This window comes from Nymphaea colorata, chromosome 7, assembly GCF_008831285.2.
Source record: "Nymphaea colorata isolate Beijing-Zhang1983 chromosome 7, ASM883128v2, whole genome shotgun sequence".
NCBI lineage: Eukaryota > Viridiplantae > Streptophyta > Magnoliopsida > Nymphaeales > Nymphaeaceae > Nymphaea > Nymphaea colorata.
The window spans coordinates 18942223-18968103 of NC_045144.1; the positions used below are offsets into that span (position 1 = coordinate 18942223).

At 39.9% G+C, this 25881-nt stretch overlaps 3 protein-coding genes across 3 annotated transcripts; all 3 read right to left on the reverse strand.

The window, feature by feature from the left end:
• Positions 1-295: 295 nt before the first annotated feature.
• On the reverse strand, positions 296-3089 carry LOC116258102 (glutamate-1-semialdehyde 2,1-aminomutase, chloroplastic-like). The gene is made up of 3 exons (XM_031635222.2): positions 2867-3089; positions 1730-1903; positions 296-1594 (listed from the first exon to the last, which is right to left on the reverse strand). Exons 1-3 carry the CDS (start codon positions 3062-3064, stop codon positions 527-529), a joined length of 1440 nt encoding a protein of 479 aa, XP_031491082.1. The 5' UTR covers positions 3065-3089; the 3' UTR covers positions 296-526.
• Positions 3090-5209: 2120 nt separating this feature from the next.
• On the reverse strand, positions 5210-7401 carry LOC116258046 (TPD1 protein homolog 1-like). The gene is made up of 3 exons (XM_031635118.2): positions 7242-7401; positions 6955-7044; positions 5210-5685 (listed from the first exon to the last, which is right to left on the reverse strand). The coding sequence occupies exons 1-3, from the start codon at positions 7399-7401 to the stop codon at positions 5330-5332; spliced, it is 606 nt and encodes a 201-aa protein (XP_031490978.2). The 3' UTR covers positions 5210-5329.
• Positions 7402-9634: 2233 nt separating this feature from the next.
• On the reverse strand, positions 9635-25865 carry LOC116257802 (protein MICRORCHIDIA 7-like). Its single transcript, XM_031634789.2, has 20 exons — positions 25328-25865; positions 23126-23200; positions 22984-23018; positions 22834-22912; positions 21766-21858; positions 21308-21392; positions 19712-19787; positions 19041-19169; positions 17622-17720; positions 17300-17401; positions 17000-17155; positions 16566-16661; positions 15284-15335; positions 13754-13865; positions 13595-13665; positions 12868-13388; positions 11360-11472; positions 11187-11271; positions 10089-10211; positions 9635-9993 (listed from the first exon to the last, which is right to left on the reverse strand). The coding sequence occupies exons 1-20, from the start codon at positions 25752-25754 to the stop codon at positions 9928-9930; spliced, it is 2595 nt and encodes an 864-aa protein (XP_031490649.1). The 5' UTR covers positions 25755-25865; the 3' UTR covers positions 9635-9927.
• Positions 25866-25881: the final 16 nt, after the last annotated feature.

The window sequence follows — 25881 nt, forward strand, 5'->3', positions numbered from 1 at the left end:
CACTGACAATGGAAGCAAATGCATATAATTGCAGAGGACACACACTCTCACTCACACACACACATATACACAGAGGGGGAGAGAAAGAGAGATTGAGAGTGAGAGAGTGAGAGAGTTGCTCCGAAATTTATCAAGAATGCTCGTCTGGATCTCAGCAGATTCAACACATGATGCGAATAAGTATCTTTTTGCACGAAACACTCAGAAGAATCGGCACAAATTCCATGAGCAGCAGCATACATTAATTAAGCACGCAAATAATGGACTCATACAACTGTCCCTCCTAGAGATCATATCGTCATCAGCTTTGAGTTTTTATTCAATGGCCATCTCTCTTACATGCTATTCTAATTAACCAAATAAAACCAGAAAAACAAAATACAAACACTTGTAAAGCATCAGATACAGATAACTTGACAACTGATGATTGGACTACTACCGCTCTGTCTCCCCAGGAAGGAAGTCCATAGATAACTCGTACAACAATGGATAGATACAAAAATGGCAAAGTAGACGCAAACCTAGTTCAAATCCTCCTAAATACTTTCTCTGCTGCAGCTATAGTCTGGTCGATGTCCTCCATGCTGTGTGCCAAGCTAGTAAAACCAGCTTCAAACTGTGACGGAGCAAAGTATACACCTTCCTCCAACATGCCTCTGTGAAACTTGGCAAACTTTGCTGTGTCACTCTTCTTGGCATCATCAAAGCAATCCACAGGCCCTTGCGTGAAGAAGAAACCAAACATTCCGCTAATATTGCCGCCACAGAGTTCATGCCCAGCCTTTCGACCAACCTCTAACAGACCCTCCACCAAGGCTTTTGTGACCTTCTGTAAGTGTTCATAACTGCCTGGCTGCTGCAACCTAAGCAAAGTGTGTATTCCTGCTGTCATTGCTAGAGGGTTCCCACTCAAGGTCCCAGCCTGGTACATTGGACCAGCAGGAGCAACCATTTGCATGATATCTTTCCTTCCACCATAAGCTCCCACTGGCAAACCACCTCCTATGACCTTGCCAAGAGTGGAAAGGTCGGGTGTTATACCGAAATACTCTTGTGCCCCTCCATATGCAATCCGGAATCCAGTCATCACCTCATCAAAGATCAGGAGGGCACCATTCTCTGCAGTGAGATCACGAAGACCAAGCAGGAATTCTTTCTTAGGTGGAATGAATCCAGAATTTCCAACTACAGGTTCAAGGATTACAGCTGCAATCTCTCCTTTGTTTTGTCTGAATAGTTCCTTGACAGCTTCTAGGTCATTATATGCAGCTGTGAGTGTTACGGATGTGGCAGCCTTCGGTACACCAGGTGAGTCTGGAAGGCCAAGTGTTGCAACTCCACTGCCGGCTTTAACCAAATAGGGATCAGCATGCCCATGATAGCAGCCTTCAAATTTGATTAGCTTATCACGACCGGTAAAGGCACGAGCAAGGCGCAGGACACCCATGCAAGCCTCTGTCCCTGAGTTCACAAAACGCACCATCTCTATACTGGGAACAGCTGATATTACCATTTCTGCCAATGTGTTCTCTAGAGCACATGGAGCACCAAAACTAGTACCCTTTTTGAGTGCTTCAATTAAGGCAGCATTTACCTGAAAGTTGCCGGAAGAAGATTTTTTGAAAATTAGATACTTCGGAAGAAAATTCACATAATAGAAATAGGTGAGTAGAAGCAGCTGCAAGCCTGAAACTCTGTAAGCTCAGTCTCTTGTATGTTTTGGACATACCTTGTCATCAGCATGACCAATAATTGCAGGGCCCCAGGACCCAACATAGTCAATGTATTCGTTTCCATCAACATCCCATGCACGGGATCCTTTCACTGAATCAAATACAATTGGCTGCCCACCCACTGATTTGAAGGCACGAACGGGCGAATTTACGCCTCCAGGCATCAATTCCTAGCAACAGTGAGTTGAACTAATAAGTAAATGAGATTAAGAACATAAATTTGGCAAGAACAAGCCAGGCAAAGATCTCCGAATTATTAAAATTTTGAGAATCGTAGTATAAGTAGCACTGAGTTCGCAGCGATTTTCACCATCCAATATCTGTCATCTTAGATGCCATGTGCAAATCTAGAAACCACTTCCAGTGTAGATATCGAACCATTCAAGACAAGGCACATCTAGAAACCACTTCCAGTGTAGGTACATGATGACAATGTGTGTGTGTGTGTTTATATATGTATATACAAGACATAGATTTCTCCGGCCATCCGATATATATGTTTGCAGTCAATGAAGCGGTTCCACGTAAGCTCATACTGAGACTACACCATTGACGAGCTTACATCAACACCTCACTGCATCAGCTTCGATTCATTTCTGTTCCACATTCGACCTGTCATTTCCTCGAAGCATGAATCTCACACTTTCTTGCCTCCTTCATATCGTTTTTCCGAAGACAATCCGGGGTGGAAAAGGAGAAAAGGGGAAAAAGTGAAAATGGAACAGGCAAGCATTCACAATTGTTTTAAGATGTTTCTCTCAATTATTGCAATTGTGGTTGTTTCGATTTATATATACTAATTTTCGGAAAGAATAACGAAAAAGAGAAGGTACAAGCAAAACTTGGAGGATTTACACCCAACTCAACAAAAGGAAAATTGAAAAGAGAAATTTCACAGCCTCACTCTCGAAAGTAGGTAAGGAACACATAATTTGCATGAAAAGGGAACTCAAGATTCAGAGAACAATCCAGAGAAAACAATACATAACTTAAATTCCATACGAAGTTATGTAACAACATCAGGAGATTTTGAAGAACAAGGAGAAAAAAGAAAAAAAGAAGTTGCTTCAAAGGAGAGCTCAAAGTGGGAGTTAATCACGCGAATAACGAGACATTAATAAGGAAATCATTACCTTAGCTGCATTGAAGATCTCCTCCGATTTCTCTACGGTGAACTGCTTCTTCTCGACGGATATCGCCATCTTGACAGGCGTACAATCCACCCGAGAGCGGCCGACCGGTGCCACGAACGGGAAGTTCCTCGGCCTCCATGAGATTTTGACGGACTCGGCTGCCGGAAAAATGCCGGATACCCCAATCGATGCGGCCATTGGCTCCTCCGGAAGGTGTAGACGATAAGGGAGCAGGCGAAGAGGTGGAGTTTTATAAGGAACACATTTACTTAAATATCCTCATTCTTTCTCCGAAAGTGTGTGGTATGTCCTCGGGCATGGCGTTGGACGCATCTGAGCTGATGAGGGTAATTACGGGAACAAAGTTGGGTACAAAGCGGGGAGAATTCCGAGTTTCTGCGTGCAATGACTGAGTTTGACTTCCTTTACCCCCGTCGTATCGCTTCAAAGTCGACACGGGTCGCATCGACCAAATCGGCCGATACAGACACATATGTCTCTGTACGCAAATACAATATTATTATTTATTTTTTATTTTTAAGTGTAAAAATAATTTAAAAATATCTCTTCCCCAAGCTCAAGAATTCTGCAAAATTTAAGAACTCATTTGTATCTCGAAAATCCCCGCATTAAAACTGAGTTTTCACAATATCTATCGTAAAATTAATAAAATTGGGATTTAAAAAAAATCTCGATGTTTTCAATATTCGTGCCAGTGTAATAATTTCTTGAAGGAGAAAATAATTTAATATTTCACTAATGCATTATAAACGATCAGGGATGTGATCGGATTTGTATATAAGACCGAATGCTTAAAAAATCCGATATAATTTTTTTTTTCTGATATCCAATTGGATTGGCATTTTAAGGGAGGATCTTTAAATGAATATTCAATTGAATAATAAGTCTCAATATGGCCAGTTAAATTTTCTTATATCAAATATTCAAACATTTTCAAATCCGGCTCTTAACATATTCTGATATTATTTGGACTCAGTTGTGAATTTAAGATTGATTCACAAACCTAAAAGACAGATGAAGACATCTCATTTTAATTCGATCCCACTGGAGCCATTACTTGTTTGAATAAGACATTCTATCTTATGAATAAATTATTCCTTCGTAATTTATAAACGAAACTTTTTCATGCACACGTAGAAATTGGCCATGAAAGGAAGAAACAAAGCTGATGTTTAACCAGTAGAAGCTTATTTCGAGGGTACCAACATGCGAAAAGTTCAGTTGAGAACATTGAGTTTTAGATATCTCCCTGCGCAAAGCAATGTTAAAAAAAAAATCTAAAACTGAATTGAATCGGTTGTGAATCGACAGAAAAGATTACTCTATTTCTTTTCATTAAAAAGGAAAAATTATATAAAAATGACTGAAAAAAGACCTTGGAATATTAAAAAATCAATGAAAAATAAACAGTTGATGGCACGGCACCCTTGTCCCTTGGCCTCAGCCATCATATTTGACGGCCGGCTCCTTCAACACTTTCTTATGGTAGTTGATAGGATTGCATAAGGAGCTAAGTATCAATCGTTTGAACTGCGGACTGAAAAATGGACTAATTAGTCCTTATTTACACCATTGTTCTCAAAAGGTCGGTGCTTATCTGCTCACATTGGCCGATATAGTGGTGCCCATCATATTGTCCACAGAAACGAAGGGCCAATACTGGTTTCTCAAAATATTGGCCGAGGCAACATACTGCAAAGGGTCAATATGTAAAGGCCATCCAGAAAATCTGTATGTTCCAGATCTAAAAATGAAGTTTAATTGCACGGCCTTACGAATTGAATCGAAATTAAAATTGCTGTGAATCGGATTGACTAAAAAGCGTGTTTCTAATTTAAAAAATCAAATAAAAAAACTTCAAATTCGAAGTTTAATGGCGCAGTGCATCGCCGGACACTCGAACCTGAAGGCGACAGCACCAAAACAGCAAAACTACAGAGAGAGAGGCGACAGCACTAAAACAGCAAAAAAAGGCAGAGAGAGAAAGAGAGAGACAAAAGGAGCCTGCTACGTCAACGTCCCGTGGGCAAACCTGGAGTACATGCATCGGTCTCCCACCACACAATCACAAACACCTCCAAATTCCAAACGCACTACAGTTGCCATTAAAACCCATGCAGGAAGCGAACATCACACGCACGCCCCCATCCGTAATAACCAAGCAAGAAGAGCAAGAAACACACCATGGGGACGCCATTGAATCACAAACAGCCAACAAATGGAGAAGAAAGCACCCGTGAATTCCCTCTCGACGGGAGACAACATCTATTTACAACAAGGAAGCTGCATTCCAATGACCGACAATGTGAATCCCTCCACCACAGAGAACACTTCCAAGGAAACAAAATCGTTGGAGATGATCGAACGTGACTCTCTATTCAGGACATGAAAATGAGTCCATCAAAAAATCCCTCCACTTTGCTTACCGCCAAAGAATGGGGCTCAAGGGTGGCAGACGACGGAGGAGACGGAGAGGGGGTAAGGGCGGGTGTTGGCGTACTGGAAGGAGAGGCTGCCGCCGGGGGGGACGGCATTGCCGTCGTTCACGAGGCAGTCGTCGTAGCGAAGGCGGCGGAACACCCTGGGGTTGATGGTGCGGGCAGTGCTGAACCACCCGCAGCTGACGTGGATGGCGGAGATGTTGCAGCCGGTGACGCAGATGTTCAGGATCTGCACGGTGTACGTCGGAATGCCGTTGGGGAGCGGCGCCGTGGCTCCCTGGTGCAGCGCTATGTCCTCCCGCGAGCACGCCTCCCCGATCCGATTGGGCTTCCTTCCCACCTCCACCCCCTGCTCCGCTGCCCACCACCAACAACAGAGTGTCACACGACGGAAAAGCAGAAGAAGCACAGACGGTGCACAGGTCGTTATCTGTCACTGACTTAGCTAATAGTCCCACGCCATGTAGTTTTTCTCGCAACGATGCTAGCTGGTCATGTTTGGAGGGTTGGTGTTCTCATTATTTTTCAATAAAAGGGTATGGACTGCGAGTCTGCGATAATTTCAAGTACAATTGTACAAGAGGCTGAGACGAAGGTCAGTAGGTTAGGGGTGCCTTGGCTCCTGGCCGTGTCGCCTGGTTAATTAAAGCTAGAGAGAGAGAGTTTTAGACCGAGCGTGCACTGTCGGCCTGCCAAATTCTTTCTCTTCTTGAGGGCGGTCACCCTGGGGTGCTTTCTGTTTTCTGTACCGGCATTCGGCAAGGCAGGCTCGAAAGATATTTTTGTTAACCCAACAATCAAGCCCCTCCCCAGAAACTTACAGGCACGCCGGCTTAGGGCGGGCGTCGGAAAGTGTTTAGAGTGAGGAAAAGTTGTTTCCTGGTTAGGATGGTGGCAACCCAAGTGTTGTTTCTAATGTTCGTTAGCTAGAAAGGATCGTGAGTTTATGATCATGTACCGTATGAGAAGCACTGGGCCAAATTGGTAGAGACGGCAGTGAATTGACTAGAGGGAGTTGCTGCGCTGAAGTTGAAAATTTTGGTCATCATTTAAATGTTTACAAGTAGTTCTTTCGGTGCTTCGTTTGTATACACTTTAGCAAAGCCTTTTTAGTTTTTCCTATTTTTATATTATTATATTTATGAGAGTCCAATTTCCAGTTGACGGAACGACACCAAAATCATGCAAAAGCCTGATTTTAGCGTCGAAACAAATGCATCCTCCTGCCAGTTTTAACGCTAAAACCAAGTTTCCGACATGATTTCAGTGCCATTTAAATTTTTTGAGTTCTCCAACAATTTGGGTACAGTTACATTGATTCTTCGACTTTTGTTGGTTCAATCAAGAATAGGTTTTAGCAACAAGGCCAAGGCCTGCACCATTTTGTTTTCGATTCTTGTGAAAAGATATACTATCTATAGGATCAACTGATTCAGATTTGGATTTTAACTTTTATTTCTTTTAACCATATCAAGTTTGATCAGCATCGCACTTTTCAGATTATTCAAATCCGACTAGCTTGCAACTTTGCAACCCTAGTGTAGATACCACTAAAAAAACACAGAGCTTATGATGCCAAATAATGATGGTCTAGGAGTGAAGCACTGTTTAGTTAGAAGTTCTTACCGGTAACGAGAAGCTTTCGGTTGGCAGATATGTAACTCAGCCTCCCACGTGGATCTGTGCCGCTGAGATCCTGCTGTTGCCATCTCCTTGCTGTGAGTGAGAGAGAAAAAAAGAGAGAGATTAGAAGAAGATGAGAAATTAAGCAAAAATTGCTATGCTATGAAATATCCCCTTTAAGAGGAAAGGAAGCAGTTATGGACCTTATGGCTTCCCTTTCTAAGGATGGACAATCATTTCACGATATTTCCTTTTCCTATGTTATAGAGGGTCAGTATGCATGCACGTACCCGTCAGCAACAGTAGGAGCAGCAGAGAGAACGCGAACGCGCTCATGAACGCTCTCGTGACAACGCGCATTTCTCCGTCGGCTTCGTCTGCCTTCGACTTCAGGCCGACGGAATGTGAGGTTGCACCGGTCTGAGGATTCCGGTCAGCGAGATTCGCCATCGAACTTTTTATTTCTCTATGACAGCAATCCCTGGGGTTGTCTTTCCTTGAGCAGCTTGCGCAATGAGCGTTTTGCATCAAAAAAACCAAGGGAGAGAGTCGAGAGAGCGCGCAGAGAAGCTCGTGCAACAATCTGTTTTGCATCAGTTAACTTGGAATAGAGAGAGAGAGAGAGAGAGAGAGAGGTGTGCTGACGGTTCTTCAGAGAAGTGAAGGTCGGGTATTAGACCGACGCTGGAACGACAAGTTTCCTCTTATCCTTCAGGAATTCAGCAGAGGCGGGGATGATTCTGGATCCTGATTCGGTGTCAATCTCGCGGAACGACGAACCGGTACCGTTGAGCGCGCTGACTATGTAACTGAAAGAGCAGACTAGCCGGATTCTATTCCCTGATTTTGCTGCACCTGATGCTCGAAATCTTGTCCTCCCAGCAAAACAAGCGGCGATCATCTAGGGTTCCGAAGTGCAAAGCTCCATCATCGGACACGAGCGGCGTTCGGAAGCTTCAGCGATGGTGATCAGTGACGCAACTCACTCAGACTCAGACGTGAGTCTTATCGGACCAAGAACTGCTAAGGTAGAAAAAAATGATACCTAAAACACAAGATATAGGGTTTTTATACTGAAGATGGAGGAGGAAAAAATGAGGAGAAAGGGATTTGACTACTCGGCTCGAAAGCAGAGGAAGGAAAGGATCCACCCTGGATCGAGCGACGCAGACGATTTGTCTCGGAATCAGCCTGCTTCGCAAGTATTCATCGGAATGGAAACTCACGTCTCACAAGGAGACAACGAGTTGCAGAACGCCATTTCCGTCAATCGACGAAATCCGCATCCCTCAGAGAGAGAGAGAGAGAGAGAGAAATAGAGTATTTGTCTCGAGGACGTTCGGACAAGGGAACTCTTTCTGCCCTTTCTGCGGCCAATTCCACAGAGGATAACAACGAAAAAGAGATGCAAGACGAACCTAAAAGGCGGAGAAAGAGGACGTGCTGATACTTGATAGAAACCCTTGTCCTGAGATCAGCAGACAGTTCGGACGTCCGTGCGAGGGTGTCCATAAGAGGAAAAAAGCGATGGCGAAAATGAAAACCCAAGCAGACACCATGCTGAACCCGCCACGACTACGAAACCATTGCTCAGAGTGCAGGAGGTACGTCTCTCTCTCTCTCTCTCCGCTCTCTAACAGGGTGAACTGAAGCAGCAAAAGGAGAGCCGGGAATTCAATGGCGGCAGGAGTAAGGACGACGGAGGGAGAGAGAACTCCTACCTGGTTTCACACGGAGATCATCTTCGATCTTTGCTCTCGCTCTTTCTTCTTCCTCCGTCTGCTTCCCCTTCTTCCGGCAGCAGAGTCGCCGTTTCCCGAGATCGGGAAAAGGATTTTTCCGACGTCGACGGCTCGCCGTCTCGTGCGCGCGGGAAGAGGAGGAGGCATGGAAGACGCGATCAGTTTTCTTGGCCTTTTTACGTACTCAGCTAATCAGGGTTAAACCAGGGTTAAGAGTAAAAGGGCAAAAACGACAGATAGTATTGATTTAACCGTGGTTAACTTCTCATAGGGTTCTTCGATGCTCTCCGAGGCCTAATTTGTCCTCCCATTCCAGTAGAATTACGAAATTGCCAACTTACCGTACCCCGCCTCTTTCGGCCGCACGAGCGCAGCACGCGTGGCGTGGCCCGAGCCAGCTGCGGGTTCGGGTCTGGACCAGATCGGGTCCGGTCCTTTGTCAAGATCTCCCTTGAAGACGCATGGTGAGGCGATTGGCATTTGCTAACTTCATGCTGGACTTACCGGTAATTAACACATCAATTCCCAACTCATTGTGATTGACAATTTCATGCTCATTGCTTGCCTTCTTTTAGGATAAAACTCGTCCTTCTCACCCTTTTGTAAGAAGCGTGTCATTGTTATGTGCATGAATTCCACTTTATTTTGTTGAAACAGAAGCGGCCACAATTTGAATGGCGGTTATTTTGATAGTTACCAAGGTCCAAAAGGAGGACAAAAAAAAAGATTGTTATTTTTCATCCCAATACAGCACCAGAACTATTAATATTGAAGAAGGATTAAACAATCATAGTGCTTTTAATACTCATCAGAGGTCCAAAAGAAGGGTAAAGAGAAACTGGGAGATGGTTATTTCCGTTATCACCCGAACCACATAACTCTTAGATGTAGATATTGAAGAAAAAGTAGACAAGCGTTTCAAAAGTGTTTTGACTCCTGTGGAATAAAACCGACAGTCTGGTTAGATACACAACCTGACCATGTACAACTCTTCAATGAGATCTCGTACAAAAATTGCACTGTACATACAGGATTACATATGACCAAGATAACCTATCTTCACGTGATAATCTTGGGAACAGAACACTTTCAAATGTTCTTTTGTATAGTATTCACCCGTTGTGTAAATTAAAGCTTGTGAAGAAAGTTGGCTGGTGTGAGGAGGATGTAATGACTCAGAAATGGCACCTCGCAATCCAACAGATCTTCAAGTCTGAGGCGGCAAAAAATAGAGCTAACGCTCTGGTTTTACGCAAAGTTGTTGTTTCTGTAGCAATTCTTGAACGGTGGTGTAAGCGTCCTGTGAATGGTGGTACAAGCAAATGTAAAGCAAATGGTGACTAATATTCTGTCCATGGCATTAGGCAAACAGTTCAATATGGGGTTGCTCCTCACCTTCAATTTCTTCCTTAGAGTCTCCTCTTCTCTGTCACGGCGATTCCGCTCCTCTGCAAATATGTCAATCAAGGATTCCTGCTCTTTGCTTGCTGCCTCTAACTTCCTTTTGTATTCTTCCAGCTGTAGGTAAGGGATCAACAAAAAAAGAGTCAAGCATACAAAACTGACTCTCTCTCACAAACGCTCAAGTTCGTGCAGATAGCAAGAGGGTTAAGACGCAAGAAGGTGGCCAATAATGCCAGAGAACTTTATTACACTCAGACTTCTCTTTTCAGACAAAATCTTAACTTCTAGAGTACGCCGAAGTCATGTTCTTCCTGTCTTGGCTTTGCCTACTAATTAAGCACTTCGTCATCCTCCAGAATGGCTAACTTGCTGCCACGTGTTAATTTTCATTAGTGCTTGAAAGGATTAGAAACATGCTAGATGGTGCTTTAACTTATATTTCATTTGAACATGCAAAAAATGGCTAACATTGGAAAGGAAGCCGTAGCTAGTTATGAGGTGGCATATAAGGTCCATTTGTCTAAATTCCCAGTCAAGAGGCTACGCTCTCATTAAAGGCACATTGTCAACGGGTGAATGAAGCATAAATAGTGAAGCCAGCCCATTTCATGGGAAGACACATTCAGTAACAAAGTTGATGGGAAAATCTGAGAAAATGTAAAGAGGTCCATCCATCTCATTATATTAATTCATCAATCAGTGGCCATAATTCTGACACCTGATCAATTGCCACTCTGACCAATCATGTGCTCGACCAGTATTTTGACAGTTTAAAGTTGAACACCGATTAGTTAATAAAACACGGTCAACTACCTGATGTAAAATCCACAATAATTATTAGAAAAAAAACTCAAACTGGATGTCGTGGTCATGCTAGTCAAACAAGGGAAAATACCACGTATACCACAGCTTAAGAACAAATACTAACAGGAGAAATGAAAAAATCCACCAAAAACATTTGTTCAATATGAATACTAATGGAACAAAAAAATCAACTCTCTCATTATTGCTCCAATCATGTAAAATCACATTGTGAAAGCATTAGCAGAACAAAATTATGTGTGGATAAGAGTTCGATAAGAATCTCACTTGGGCTCCCAGTGACTGGTTCTTGTCTTTTTCAGACTGCAATTCTTCACAAACTAGCATCAGCTTTTCCTCCAACTTTTTTAACCTAAAAACCAGATCAAACAGTAAAAAACTAACACAAGTAACCATGTAACTTGGTAGACAACAGAACAAATAGTCCACTTGAATAGAACCTGTCTTCCGCCACATGATTTTCACCCTCCCTTCTACTACTAGAAAGACTTTTTCCATTTTCATGATTTGCACTGTGAATTTGCAGCAGAGGAGCAGATTGCTGCTTAGCTGCCTATAAATAGAGATAACCAAAAAAGGATCAGCATAGACATATTAAATTCTAATACCCATGTCATGGCATGACTAATAAAGTTCCGCAGGACATGACTTAAAAAACAAACAACTAGACAGAACAACTTGTCAATCTCCAAAAATGGTTAAAGAGAGATTGCCGATCAGTCATTTGATAAGCATATACAAAATAAAGGCCACAAACGGATAAACCTACACAGCATGACTCCTCTTCCCCTTAAAACTGATCATGACAGGAAATCATTATGCCTCCAATAATATATGGAAGCGTAAACAATGTGTAAGTCATCAAATGTTTGCACCTCTTTCATAAAATCTTTCTTCAATAGCTACACCCCCCATCTCTCCCCCCCCACCTCTCCCCAAAAAAAAAAAAATTCCCCACAATACACACACAAAAATGAAAAATTTCAGTAAAATGCAATGAAATTGCAGGAAACAATGATTCTGGAACATAACACTGAGCTATCATGATCAAGTCTTAATCTCATCTATATGCATTAACATTACAAGTTTCATTCTCCATCGATGATAACTTTCAAAAGCTACACTCATCATTCCTTGTTTTCTCTTTTTACAGCCTTCTTCAAGCTTCTAAGAAAAATGGAAAAGGTAAAAAAGTATTTTCTGAAACATAGTAGAAGAATCTAGAAGCACCCAAAAATCAGCAAAGCTGAAAGAATCTTCTTTGACATGGGTAGGTTGGCATTTTGATGAGCCCATGGTACACTAGAAAAAGCAATAGAATAACAGAGTGTCAATCCCAGTCAACAGCATAATTTACAAGGTGCAAAGTCAATTGAATCTCAGTTCAATGTGCCAAACCGTACTCAAGTCCAGACCTACCAAGTGAAAGACCTGATGAATCTGATGATACAGTACTTTCGTAAGTTATTGCTACATAAAATATATAAGATTCTAAAGTAAGTTCATCTGCCATGTAACCACATTTCTGCAAGTGTTGGCACATTCAAAGCTCATAGGCTCAGTCTCAGGAAAATGCTGTGATGATGAAAAGTCATTAACTGAAAAAAGAAAAAATTAGCTTTTCATTTGAAAGAGGTGCTTCACAAATTGTGGTTTCTAGATTCCTCAGCCATGCAGGAAGATATTTATGCAGATAGGAATCAAATAAACTCCTATCAATCAGTCATGTTGAATTTGCGTTTTAAAGCAATAGCAGGATTCTGTTCTGCATGCCCAAATTTTTGGAGATGAAACTGGTAAGGTATTTAGTCAAAATGATTAAAACTGTGACATCAAAACAGATCCAGAGGAGGCACCTTAGTTTAAAGTCAAACCAGATTTACATCAAGAATATATCCGTTAACCACAAGCTAAAGAAAAAAACCACGGAAAGCATATTGTGCAATACCTTCCAAGCACCCTCCTCAGTAGAGCCATCATTTCTCCCATTTTCACCACCTTTATCCATCTGAGCATCATGGGAGCTATCTTTGGATCGACTAGAAGCATGCATATGATTGACCTTCCGCCTCTCTATAGGGCTAGATGATGTCTCACAGCAATCATCATCATCAACAGACTGTGGATGGTCTCTATCTTCATGAGCACCAGGTAACCTTTTGGACTTCTTGTCCATAAATGCAGATGCAGATTTCTTGCAAAGGGATCCCTTGTTTCGAGAAGCTGGCGGTGAAGATTGTGAGTTTCCACTACCCAGTTCATTTGGTGTGGGTCGGCTTGGTATTTCAATATCTAAAGCCTCTGATGATGGTAAGTAAGAAAGATGCCTGATCTTGGTCTGATCAACATTTGACTTGGAGTTGGATTTTCTAGAACCAAGAAGTTGCGATTGACCATGTGATCTACCGACAAAAGAGGCAAGAGCCTTTTTCCTTTGCTTTGATGAAGGTGGCTCAGGTGATGAGTTATCTGCAGAAATCACACTTGGTAAAATAGAATTCATCCAAACCTTATAAATTGTTTATTAGGTTCTTGGTCTGCAAGCAGGATAAACTATCTGAAGTAGTCCATTATTTTCTCTGACCTTAATAGTATGGTTCAATTTCGATGTTACTTGTCAAGACCAGCACATCAAATGTACTAAGCTCGAATAATACTAAAAGATGTGCCAATACCTGAAGAAGATACTTTCGTGGATTTCTTTTTATGCTTAGGAGCATATCCTACCTTATGGCAGTTGGCTGACCTGAGAGATACACAAAACAACTAACAATCAAGATAAGCAGTTCTAAATACAGGGTGCGACCATTAAGTGTTTGAGATAGTAGGCCAACCAATATGTTTTCTGCATCTGAACAAGACGTGCCTCAAGCCTGGAAAGAACAGTTGTGCGTTCAAAACCTTGCTTATCATGAGCTGGCTCAACAAAGTTAGCTTCCAGAACACCTGCACCAGAAAAAGCAGCCACCAATACCAATCTCAGCAAAGATTTTCTTGAAATATTTTCTTTCCCAAGGCTTGGTTTTTCTCGGGAAGATATTAAGGAAATATCATAAACTAAAAAAATTGAAAAATATAGAGAACACAAAATGGTTAGAAATTATATGGTCAACCTAGGTGACTAGTCAGGCAAACTATGAGAAGCTGTCTAGTCATGACCACCAGGTCCTATTTTAACAGCAACAAAAATCTTCTTGAATTGGCAAAAACATTTTGAAAGTGGTGGATCCTCAATCATTTTAACTGGAAAAACATCGATGAAATTTTTATGACCTCTCTTTCTACCAGTTTTAGGCAATTTCTTGTCTCTCCTGAAGGAGGGAAAATTTGTCTAAACCCATCATGGGCATAGGATCTGATTCATTTGTTTCTTTTATTTCCTTGGAACAATCAAACATGGAAAAACACTCGTCCCTTTCCCTAACTGCCAATCAAACATTGTGAAATTATCAATCAAACAATGCAAAAGTTTTAGCATAAACAGAAGCTTTGCCATACCAAAGGCCTTGAAATAGGTAAACTTTCTTACTTGAATCAGAATGGTCCTGAACGGCTGGTTCATGGTTAATGGACAGGTCCACCTTGTCGAGTAGTCCCAAGTTCCCAACTAGTCATTTATCCACTACTAAATTTTCTGGTCATATCATACATAGATCATTGTCACAAATATCTTTTTTGGGTATTAAATGGCGAGATAATTCTCTGGTATAATATGGCAGAGTTGTTTTCTCGGTAAAAACATGAGAATTTAAAAAATTTAAAAACCATAAAAATAATAGAAAAGACTATGAAATTATGAGTACAAATTTTTTTAGAAAAGCATCGATAAAAACATTAAAATTATTAAAATGCAGAAAATGTAGAAAATGATTCTTTTGAAAAAACTCAAAAAAATATCACAATGCTTCCACAATACTTTCATGTTTATAATATTTTCAAAATATCATGATATTCTAACTTTTTTCGTGGCCTTTGTTTCTAGCCTTTCTATTGGACATTTCACATCCATCCCTATAGTTGAATTTGTTACGAAAAACTAATAATGCTTGAGAAGCAAAAGACATAAGCAAGGTAAAAATGATGCATGATTGAATATATATATATATATATATATATATATATATATATATATATATATATATATCTCCTAGTCTCTGAGGTACCTCTCTCTTCCCTCAACCCCCCACCCCCTAACTTGGACTAACCAGTTCTCCTATGGCCTTTGACTGACCTGTAGCTTCAAAACAGCGATATGTGAAAATATTTTCAAAATAGTGAAGATATTTGTCTATCAAAAGAACTGATTAATGCATGGAGCTCATCTCAGTGACAGAGAAAGCTAACTATTATCTTTGTGACATTACCTATGACTCCACGTCCATTACTTCCAGCAGCATTCCAGACCCTCCAAAATGGCTGAAAAGAAGAAGAGATATTTTTTTCATTAGTGTTTATCAACAAATAAAAATAATATGAAAATTAAACAGCAAATTATAACAGAAACATAAATACAGGCAATAGATGAAATGAATCTCGAAGCAATAATTGAACTTATTTCCTAAACCTGACTTAGAAAGTTAGAATCCTATGCAACTTGAAACTTCCTTCAGTAAGTATTAACAAATTAACACTAGATCTTTGAAAAATATCTTAAGAAAAACCAAAACCTTTCTTTGTCCCTCCTTGGCTAGATCATTCCCTAGTTCTCCATGTTCCCTTTTCTCCAGTGACCTTATCCTTCCTTCCTGTTCAAACTTGCTTCCATCGTTCTTTTCCTATGTCTGATCCATACTAGATGAACTGTTTGGGTTGGAAAACCAACAAATGTAATATGATGTTGCTTCCACGTTTGACTAGTCGTACTTTGTGTCCATTGTCATAAATGTGCCAATATAAGCATGAAGAACTTATGTTAGAATGAAAACGCGTGCCAATTTATCTAGTCAAGGGCATGTTAGAGAGCTGACTTCTTTTAGATTCTTGAAACTAAAAGTGCACATATGATCTAGTTGATGGATTTCATATGAATTTGCTATGCTTTGTAATTTGATATGAATTTTCTTTCTCCTGTAATTTTCTTTTTTTCCCAGCAGAATCATCTCTCTACAACAATTATGTCATTCAGTGCTTTAGTTCAAACAAAGTGGAAAAAAGAAATTCATCTATGTAATTCAGAAGTAACACCTACATCAACAGCCAATATTCACTGTCATGATTCTAGGGAGAGTATCCATTTATTTAAAATAGTTCTACATAAACATAGTAGGCAGGCTAACTGTCATGATTCTAGACCAAATGACTGCTTAATACCATTACATATTTCAGAAATCTGTCCCTTTCAATGCAGGCTAATCTGGTCTGCCATGGCGTAAAGAGAGGGAGGTAGTCTCCAACTACAATAAATGGTCCCGTTTAGGGTGCCTACCAGGCATTCTGCGGTGTGCCCTAGAACATGACTAATGTTATTCACTTATGATGACGATGATGTTTAGAACATGATTTAAGGGACCAAAATGGACATGAATGCCCATAGGGAAACGAGCATTTGAGAAAATTAAACATGTTGAAGAAAACAACAGGTTTTGCAGAACAGGTGGGTAACCTCATATAAAAGAATGAAACTCAAAAGTTAGCTACAGAACTCACTTTGATCAGACGATTCTTGTGATATACATTAAATCCTTGAATGTCGATATGATCCTTTGCATCCTTCACGAACCCAATGGTGACTACAGCAACCATCTGAAATCAAGAAAAGGGTGGAGAAAAAAAGCCATGTAAAGACATCAATCATTAGAGTAATCTTTGTTTCACTAGGTCTCTAGACACATTGGTTATTGTTCACAGAAAAAGGTATTTCATGTAGCCAATTGCTTTTTTCTTGCAATTATTTTGTCAATATACAAAAACTTAGAACAATACTGACAAAAAATGTTAAAACATTATTCTACTTGCCAAACAAATAGACTCAAACATGTTACACTTTCATCTGAAACTTATTCTTGAGACAGAGACAGGATGAACTAACTTGTTTAGATAAATATTAATAAATTGTACATCTAGAGGGAGAAGGATGTTACATTGGCATCTTTTGGAATTCCTTCTGACTGCGGCTTGTAAGTAATCTCTTGCTTTAGCATCATGTCCTTCACTAAGCTGTGGTGTGCAACATCTTTTCCACGCAGTGTCAGCCTGAAGCGAGCTGGAAGCCTAAGGTAAATAATTGATGTATAACTCTGCAATAGTTTAACTAGGAATCAATCAAGTGGGTGAGAAAGACAAAAACATCTTTTCATAGAGAGAAAGGAGAAGATAAGAACAAAAACATAGGTCACTTTTCTCAAAAATAACAAGATGGCTGATAAGATAAGAAAATTTACTCTCAAGGAATGCTGATAGGTGAGGAAGTGCCTAGAATTGGGATACTGTTTCGACATCTGTATCCTCTTCTCATCACGGTTCACACCTCTTAATTGGATGTCCTGCCAAGTTAACATAAGACATGACAGATTTACGGGTAAAACATAACTTACTGAGTTACTGTACTAAAGCTGGGAATACCTACCAGTGGACGTACTAGAATGCCATGCATTTTATAGAAACTTTTTTCTCAAGAGGGGAGAATCTAAATGCACCTTAAACCGTTGGAACATTCAGACACTACAGACGTTAAATAATGCTAGCAATTAATGAACCACTTACATAGCGATCTGTATCAAAATCAAGTTCCAGTTCTCCTTGGTCATCCTCCCACAAGTTGTATATGATAATGCGGGTCCCATGTTCTTTCAAACTACTAAACTGTAACAAAGAGTAAGAACATTTACATTTTTGACAAACTCCATAAATTACAAGCAGCCACTTTAAAGAAATAAACAACTAAGCACTTATCTTTACCAAGAACTTTTTGGTTTAAGGCAAAGGTTTTTCCAGGAAAAAACTTTTGCAAGAGTAAGGGCCAATCACAAATAATAGAATTATATTTCTCATAAACCTACTTCCACACTATGGGTCATTTTCAACCATGAACAGTGATTAATTGTTCGAAATAATTCAAAAATAGAATTGTTTAATTTTACTTGAGATACGTACCAACAAAGAAATAATAAAATCTAATAGTTAGAACGTGCAGTGTGTTCCATGTACATTATGCCTGTATTCAAAGTGAGTTGAGCAACTCAATGGATCACTAATAGATTTATATTTGATATGACGTGCAGAAATAGTTTATAGAAACGGATCTTGGAAAAACAGCAATAACCATCTCAATGCCTCGTTACAGAGCCCTCTCCAGGCCCAACACAAACCCATGAGAAACTTCTGGGAAACTATATCCATCGTAAATGAGGGATGAAGTTTTGGTTAAAAATAGTAAAAGGTTTTGCCTTGTTTCAAAATTTATGGAATTTTGCATAGGACCACCACTTCTGACAAAAGTTTCCTGCTTATCAAACAAGCACTTGGCAAAAAAATTTGTCCAAGTTAAAACTCGCATTTCTTTTGGCTCCAAGCTCTCGTCCCACTGCAGAAGAGAGAATGAAGCCCTCTTCCGTGGAAGCAAAGTCTGTCCCTCATTCCATCACATTCCAGAGTCTGACGGGTAACAGCCATCTCCCTGGAAAAATGGTTGCATTTGCCAGTTACTCAGAGATGGCCTGGGGAATGAGCACCATTAGTTCAAAGCTATATTTTTTTCATGCCATACAAATGGCCTCCTCAGAGGAATAAATGTATACACGGACCTTTATTGAAGCCAATTAGAACTTCATACTTATATTAATGATCATAAGCAATATTAATGATCATAAGCAAGCTCCCTAACTTGTAATATACTATTTCCAGGCAGCTTGAAGTGAAAATTCTTGCTGTTAATATATGCACACTCAGGATAACTCCTATTGGGTACAAATGTGACATTGATCATGATACCATGAAGCTACTTGTCCATGTAAGGGAAAAGCAGAAGTTCAAGCTTAACAAAGATTCCCTGCCCTTTTCCAATTTGAAACGGGCAAGAACCATGGCATGGGTAATAAGCAGCGCACAAAATTTTGGCCTAAAATTCATAGTAAAAGCAAGGGCAGATTACTAATCAGCAAGATGCAAGCAAATTAGCATTACCTGTTGCAGAAGATCTGATTCACTTGTATATGGGGACCACTGTATGATAGTCTCCAGAGTTCTGGTCCAATCAGACAGGGAGGAACGAGTTACAGGTTCCCATTTTTGGTGCGTTTTCTCATAGTCAGCCTTCATCAGTTAAAATGTGTTAGTAAAAGGGAAGAATGGAAAATTTACGAAACAACTTGATCATGCGGAACAGTGCTGCTACGAGCACGTGCAAAACATATGCCAGAGCAAAATAATATTTATAGAAATAATGTTCCAGAAAAATATCCCTTCCCAAATTGCAAAAATGAGCTACAAGTGACAGCAAATATTACGAGTATTTGGATAAACGTACCTCTAAACAAACACACAAGTAGAAAAGAAACAACAAATACCATCAGGTGCACCACAAACAATAGGATTCCACTCAATTTGGAATAATGAATATCTAAGGTGGAAATTTATCCAAGGTTAAAGCCTTGCAAATATTAGTTTAAGCCTTTAAGGGTTCTCCTAATAACAGTTGGAATGTCATGTCTCCTATCACTGGAATTGTATGCATGCACATTATCACTATAAAATAAGTCGCTATTTTTATCAGAGTTCTTTAAACAGACAGCACTCAAGTCATCCTTTTAGTATCAGTACAATATACAGATGACAAAGAGTAAGTCATATCATACCATAGGAACTACTATATCCTCCTTCCCAGTGCTCCGCAAGAATGTGTAGGAAAGTAATCCAATGCTCTGTGTTGGACTAAAATACCAAAAAGAATTTAAAATAAGTGCATCAAAGCAGAATATTTATTATAAAAAAAATTTTGTCAGCTTATTCACAGTCAGGCAAAAACCACTCATGATATGGATAAAAAATGCAGGGGGTGGGCCTGGGCCACCCTTAATTAAGATAAAAAATGCTGATTACTCTCTCCCTCAATTTTTAAAAAACGGGGCCCACTCACCTTCCAAAAGCATAAATTTTCAGGTTGCACCTCCAAAACAAAAGTATCAAGAAGCAACAGATCCATATAGTGTACAAGATTGTCACTTGTCAGTGCAACCTAAAGTGCAAATCAACATATTCAAATAACTGATAAACAAACTGGAGAAGCCATAACATTGCTAAGCAGAAGGACCAAGACAATGATATTAGCAACAAAAATGGTCTTCAGGGTACCATGCCTGATCCTCAACAAAGCCATAACTAAGGTCATCCATCAACAAATGTGGGAGATGCATTCATGTTAACAAGCAGTTCCCATCTGTTAGCATAGGAGAGACGGAGACCCAACACTAAGCAAATGGAAAAATCCTTAAACTGAACAGTCTGGATGCAGACTCTATGCCGTCTGAAAGTTGGATGTGGGTCTTGCATCCATGTTGACACTACTGGACACAGTTGCGGCTCTGGAAACAGATTAAATGCAGTCAAACAAGTGTTGGATGTGGCCAATGCAGGCATTACAGTTTTGCTCCAGATTTGCACTTAGCCAAGTTTGGTCAAGTTTGAATTTTTCACCTTGTTGTATCTAAATGTGTTTGTACTGGTGAGGTGAATAATGGGTTTCCTGATCGAATTCAAATATTCAATGTGTTGATTATGCTACTTTTATAGATAAATAATTGTTAAAAGCGAATTAACATTTTTTGTGAATTATGAGTGTACTTTCCCTCTGTTGACAATTGTTCACACACGCACGCATGCGAGCACACACACAAATGCATTCCTTCACGAAAACTTTCTGAAAATTACTTCTTGGCCATGTTTGCACTTGCTGCCATGCAACATGGCTTTGACTCAATGAATAGGGAAAAAATGGGTATCCATCCAATTGTCTACCACATATGTGAAGATATGTAGGCTGTTGCGCCACTGCCATTTCTTTGTTGCTCCTAATCTGTTTGACAGAATTGTAAAGAAAGGAAGCAATAATGGACCAAAGAAATATTAAAATCAGCCGGCTGCCATATGTGGACGGATGGATGTTTCCAAAAAATCCTTAGATAAAAAACATCATAATAGGTGCACTCATTTTTGTTTGGTCATGGTTTTTTTAAAGGCTCCACACACCTATTACAATGGTTTTTAGCGGTGGATATTTTTAAAAAATCCATCTGGCCACATACAGCAGCTGGAAAATTTCAATTTCTCTTCGAACAAATATAATAATAACATCCAAAATTGAAATGTACACATTATCATTATAAACAAAACCAAATTGTGATGTACAAATATTCTACAACATAAGCTTATATTGCATACTTTTGAAACCTTACCTCTTTCCATCTCTCCCAGGATAACGAGAGAAAACAATTACATCAGCTCCAAGTCTCATAGTGCTTGTTTTGAAACCATTTCCATCTAAGAGTTGCAAGCATAAGACCGATGAACAACAAACAAACTTCAGTTTTCAAACAGAAGAACGTAACTCAATGTAAAACTAAAGAGATGGGAGATTAAAAAAAAATGAAGAGGAAAAACATGCAAAGTCAACTGAAAACCTGCAGTGCTAAGATTGAAAGCATCTTCCTTGAAGAGATGCATGAGATAGGCCATAAGAGGAAAAAATAGCTTTTCAATTGGATTTAATTATTGGAGTAAGTTGTCAATCACTGGGTACTTGCTCACTAAACATCAAATAAAATGCAAAATATGACCAGAAATGTTGCACAAGAGCATTCCACAGCTGATAGATATGCAAAGCATGACTTATAAGTCAAAGTTAATAGCTCACATTGACCAATAGTATTTGCTGATTTGCTCTTTGCTGAATACCCAAGGGACATGCATTGCCTGATTTTGTCTGGGTCCATGCCACCACCATCATCTGAAATGGAAAATAAAAGAGTCAATTACTGTAAAACTCAATGGCAGCTCAATCAGGCAACTTGATTTTCTTGTTAAAGTAGAATTTATTTTATTGTGTCTGAAAAAACATCTCTTCATTTCTTGGTATACCTATTCCCTGAGATCGACTCAGACTTATTATTATGTGAAAGATTATTGAAAATTGAAATTTGATTTGATGCACAGTTATCACAGGAATTTTCATCAAAATCTCGTTTAAAAAATATTCAAGTAAGAAGTCACCAGCCATGCACCTATATGTATCATTTTCTGCCCCCAAATTGGTTCGGCAATTTGGATCAATTTCAGGACCTTTGTGATTCTATATTTTCATCCAAAGTCCAAACCTATTCCAGAGATGAGGCAATATCTTAAGCATCATAGCTGAGCCCTGCGTTCTACTTATTGGAAGAGAAAGCAGACCATTTTGCCAATTTTAGAAACACATATATTGTGGTATGATAGTGTCATAGTCCAAAGGGCACATAAAACTCGACCTTTTTTTTCCTGAAACACTAAGAACAGTGGAGACAAAGTTTCATTATACACAAAAAATAGCCTTTGTACACTGATATGCAGAAAGTCCAAGGAGAAAGGCAAATACAGAGGATCAGGGCATGTAAACAAAGACAATAATACAACGCGTGAGAAATTTTCTACAAAAACAGGACCAGTCCTGAGAATACCTGAGACATCCAGCAGGTAAACCCAGGCTATCCCACAGGTAAAAACTAAAAAGAATCCAGATCAACTTGAATCAACCCAAACAATGTGAAAATACTTCAATAATGATGGAAACTATAATTGAGGTCTAAGTGGTAGAAACAGTCCCAAATTCAGTCTGGCTACCTCAATATTGATGGCAACCTATAATTGAGGCCCAAGTGGTACCAGGCTGAAATTAGATCCAGAATGTTCAACATCTTAATAAATAAGAAATAAGAAAAGCATGCACCTTCAACCAGCAACATTTTACTTTTGTCCTTCTGGTTTATCAACACATCTATCTTAACGTATGTAGCGCCATTGCATATCTAGACAACAAGAACATATGTCAGCACGAGGAACACATGAAGGAAGATGATAAAATTTTCAGGTTAATCACCTCATCAACAGAATTGTCCAAAAGCTCAGCAAAAGCTGCGGAAGCAGTATAAGGATGAGAAAAGTTTCTATAAAAACAAATAAACAATAGAATTTTCCAAGGTACAAACTTTCAAAAGAAAATGTGAAAGGTTGGGACACACCTCCCAGAGCCCATTTGTGACTAGTGGCATTTGAATGTAAAAACTTCGGGTGTACCCTGACATGATCCATGCCAACTACAGAAAATAATCGTCAAGTGAAAAGTTAACAATAATATGCAAAAGGGAACACCTTGCACTATCACAGGGATGCCAATAAGGAAGTACCCAAAAGAATAATAGTCCTAAAAAATACTTAAGGGAGAAAAAAATCTTACATTAGCATTATTATAGATGGCAAAATCATATATTCATTATCTGTTCGGTGTGCTGTCATTTTTCAACAAATATATATATATATATATATATATATATATATATATATATATATATATATATATTAGCGACATAATATTCTCGGAGGGGGGTAATATCACAAGAACATTGGATATTTGATTTCTGATTTCCAAGTTTCATATACACATCCCAAGGGAAGTAAGCATCAACATTGGACTTCAGAAAGACAGAAACAATAGAAGATCCACTTGAATGTCGAGAACTCAGAATACTGCAGGCAACATTAAGAATGCTTCAAGAAGAAGAAGAAGACTACAAAAATATCAATTGGGTTTAGATGGACGGGGTTCTCTATCCCTGCTGGGATGGACCAACAGAAGTATTGAGATTCTAAGATAAGGTCACGGTGAGACAAGCCAATCGTCATCATGATAGGTGTTAAGTGGAAGTGTAGTATAAATGCTCCCAGGCATCAATGTAATAGTAGTACTAGTACATGCTCAAAGCTATGCAAAATGGGTGCGGGTACAATACTGGTTCGGGTACGACTGGTACAGGTTCAGACACGGTAATTTTGAAAATTGTGGGTATGTTGGTACGGCAAATTTTATATTCTCAAAAATGATAAAATGAAAAAAAAACATTAATAGTCTTATAATCCACAAAAATTCTCAAAATTAAAGAAAAATGGGAGAAAAATATAGAATCTTAATAGAAGGGAAATATAAAAAGAAGGGAAAAATCAAAATTAGAAAAAAAAATTATGTTTGAAAATATAATTTTAAGTGTTTTAAAATGCAGTCATACCCAGCGATACCCACATACCCGTGTCGCCGTACCCACGTACTCACACGGGTACCTGGGCAAATTAGACGTACCCATGTCACATAGGCTCAAAGGCAACAGAAAAGTTTCAGCAATAAGATAAATCTCAAACATGCTTTATACCATCCAATGCAATTTTGCTTGCACAAGTTTTAGTGACATTGACAAAAGGAGAAGCATCTAAAACGATTACTATGAGTAGAGAAATATAAAATACATGCTTCATATGGGCAAGCTATCTCAAACAAATAGATGTGCACCAACAAATCCATGTGAATTCATAATGGGAATAGTTCGTTCTAAGCATGTTACCATATACCGGTGCTTTATACGAGACAGGGATCTACATGTTTTTGAAATTCATATGATCGATTCACAAGCTCCCTCGATTCTCCATGATAACGGACCATTTACGTATAAATTTTTCCCGCTATGCTTGTGTGTGTGTGTGTGTGTGTGTGTGTGTGTGTGTGTGTGTGTGCATATATTAATTAACCGGCCCGTCATCAAAGAGCATCAAGGAAGCCAAAAGGAAGAGTTCGCGTGATATCCACCACCGACCGCCTCCAATCGAAGAACAATCAACATAACCAACGATTAACAGATGCCTGAACAATGGAGCTTAAAAACAATCAAATTTAAAAAATAAATGTTGATACGATTGCGTTTGCATTCAAGTTCTCGCATGATAGTCAATTCCGAACACTGCTCGAACCTAAACTACCATCAAGAGCACATCTTACTCAATGGCAAAACCACCGAACCCACGTTGTTAACTCGCATGAATAGGCATGAAATGAATCAACGACTGTCCAACCTACAGATTCAAGTATTTGTAAATTCTGCGCCCTTTTCATTCCCAGGGAAGAAACAACAACTACACGCAACTCAATCACTCCAACATCAGCTACCTTCCCTGAACCGTCTTTTCCGTGGGGAAAATAAAATACCATTCAATCTCCACGATGACGGAGAATTGAAATCCAGCTCAGGGACCATTCTATTCAAAAGAAAATATCCAAATCCGATGGAGAACGAACAACAAAAAACACGATAAGACAAACCCATAATTGAGCCAATGCCAGAAAACAAGTAAAACCCCCCTTCAAAGAGAAAAAAACAAAAATCAACAGACGTCTTTACCCGAAGGCCCCTCCGACTTCACCCCTTCATCCGCTTCATAATCGCCCGCCTTCCAGAACTGCTTGGAGGGAACCAACCTTGGCGCAGCAACCGTCGATAGCGGCGTCGTCGCGGGAACCACCGCCTTACTCTGCTCAACGGAAAGAGCCTTGGTAGATGAAACGGTCGGAGGTGGCAGGGGATCCAAGAACCCGGCGGGGAGGACAACGTCCAAAGCGCCCGTCTTCTGCCGCTTCCGGCGACCGGACTCATCGGGCCCAGATCCGTTGGCGTCGAGAAAAGGCCCGTCATCCTCGTCGTCATCGTCGCTGTCGCTGCTGGTGGTAAGATCTATTAAAGAAAGGTCCTCGCCCACATTATCAGGCCACCTCGTCTCCGTCCCCACGTCGCCGGCGTCCGTGGTTTCCTCCTTGACTTCTGGCTTCATGACACACACACAGAGCGAGCGAGCGAGAGATGGAGGGAAACGCTCCTCCCTCCGCTAGAGAGACGGTCGTTTCTATATTCCTTGCCGCGCCGTCTTTCCCGCTTGTTTAGGATTTTGGCGACCCATA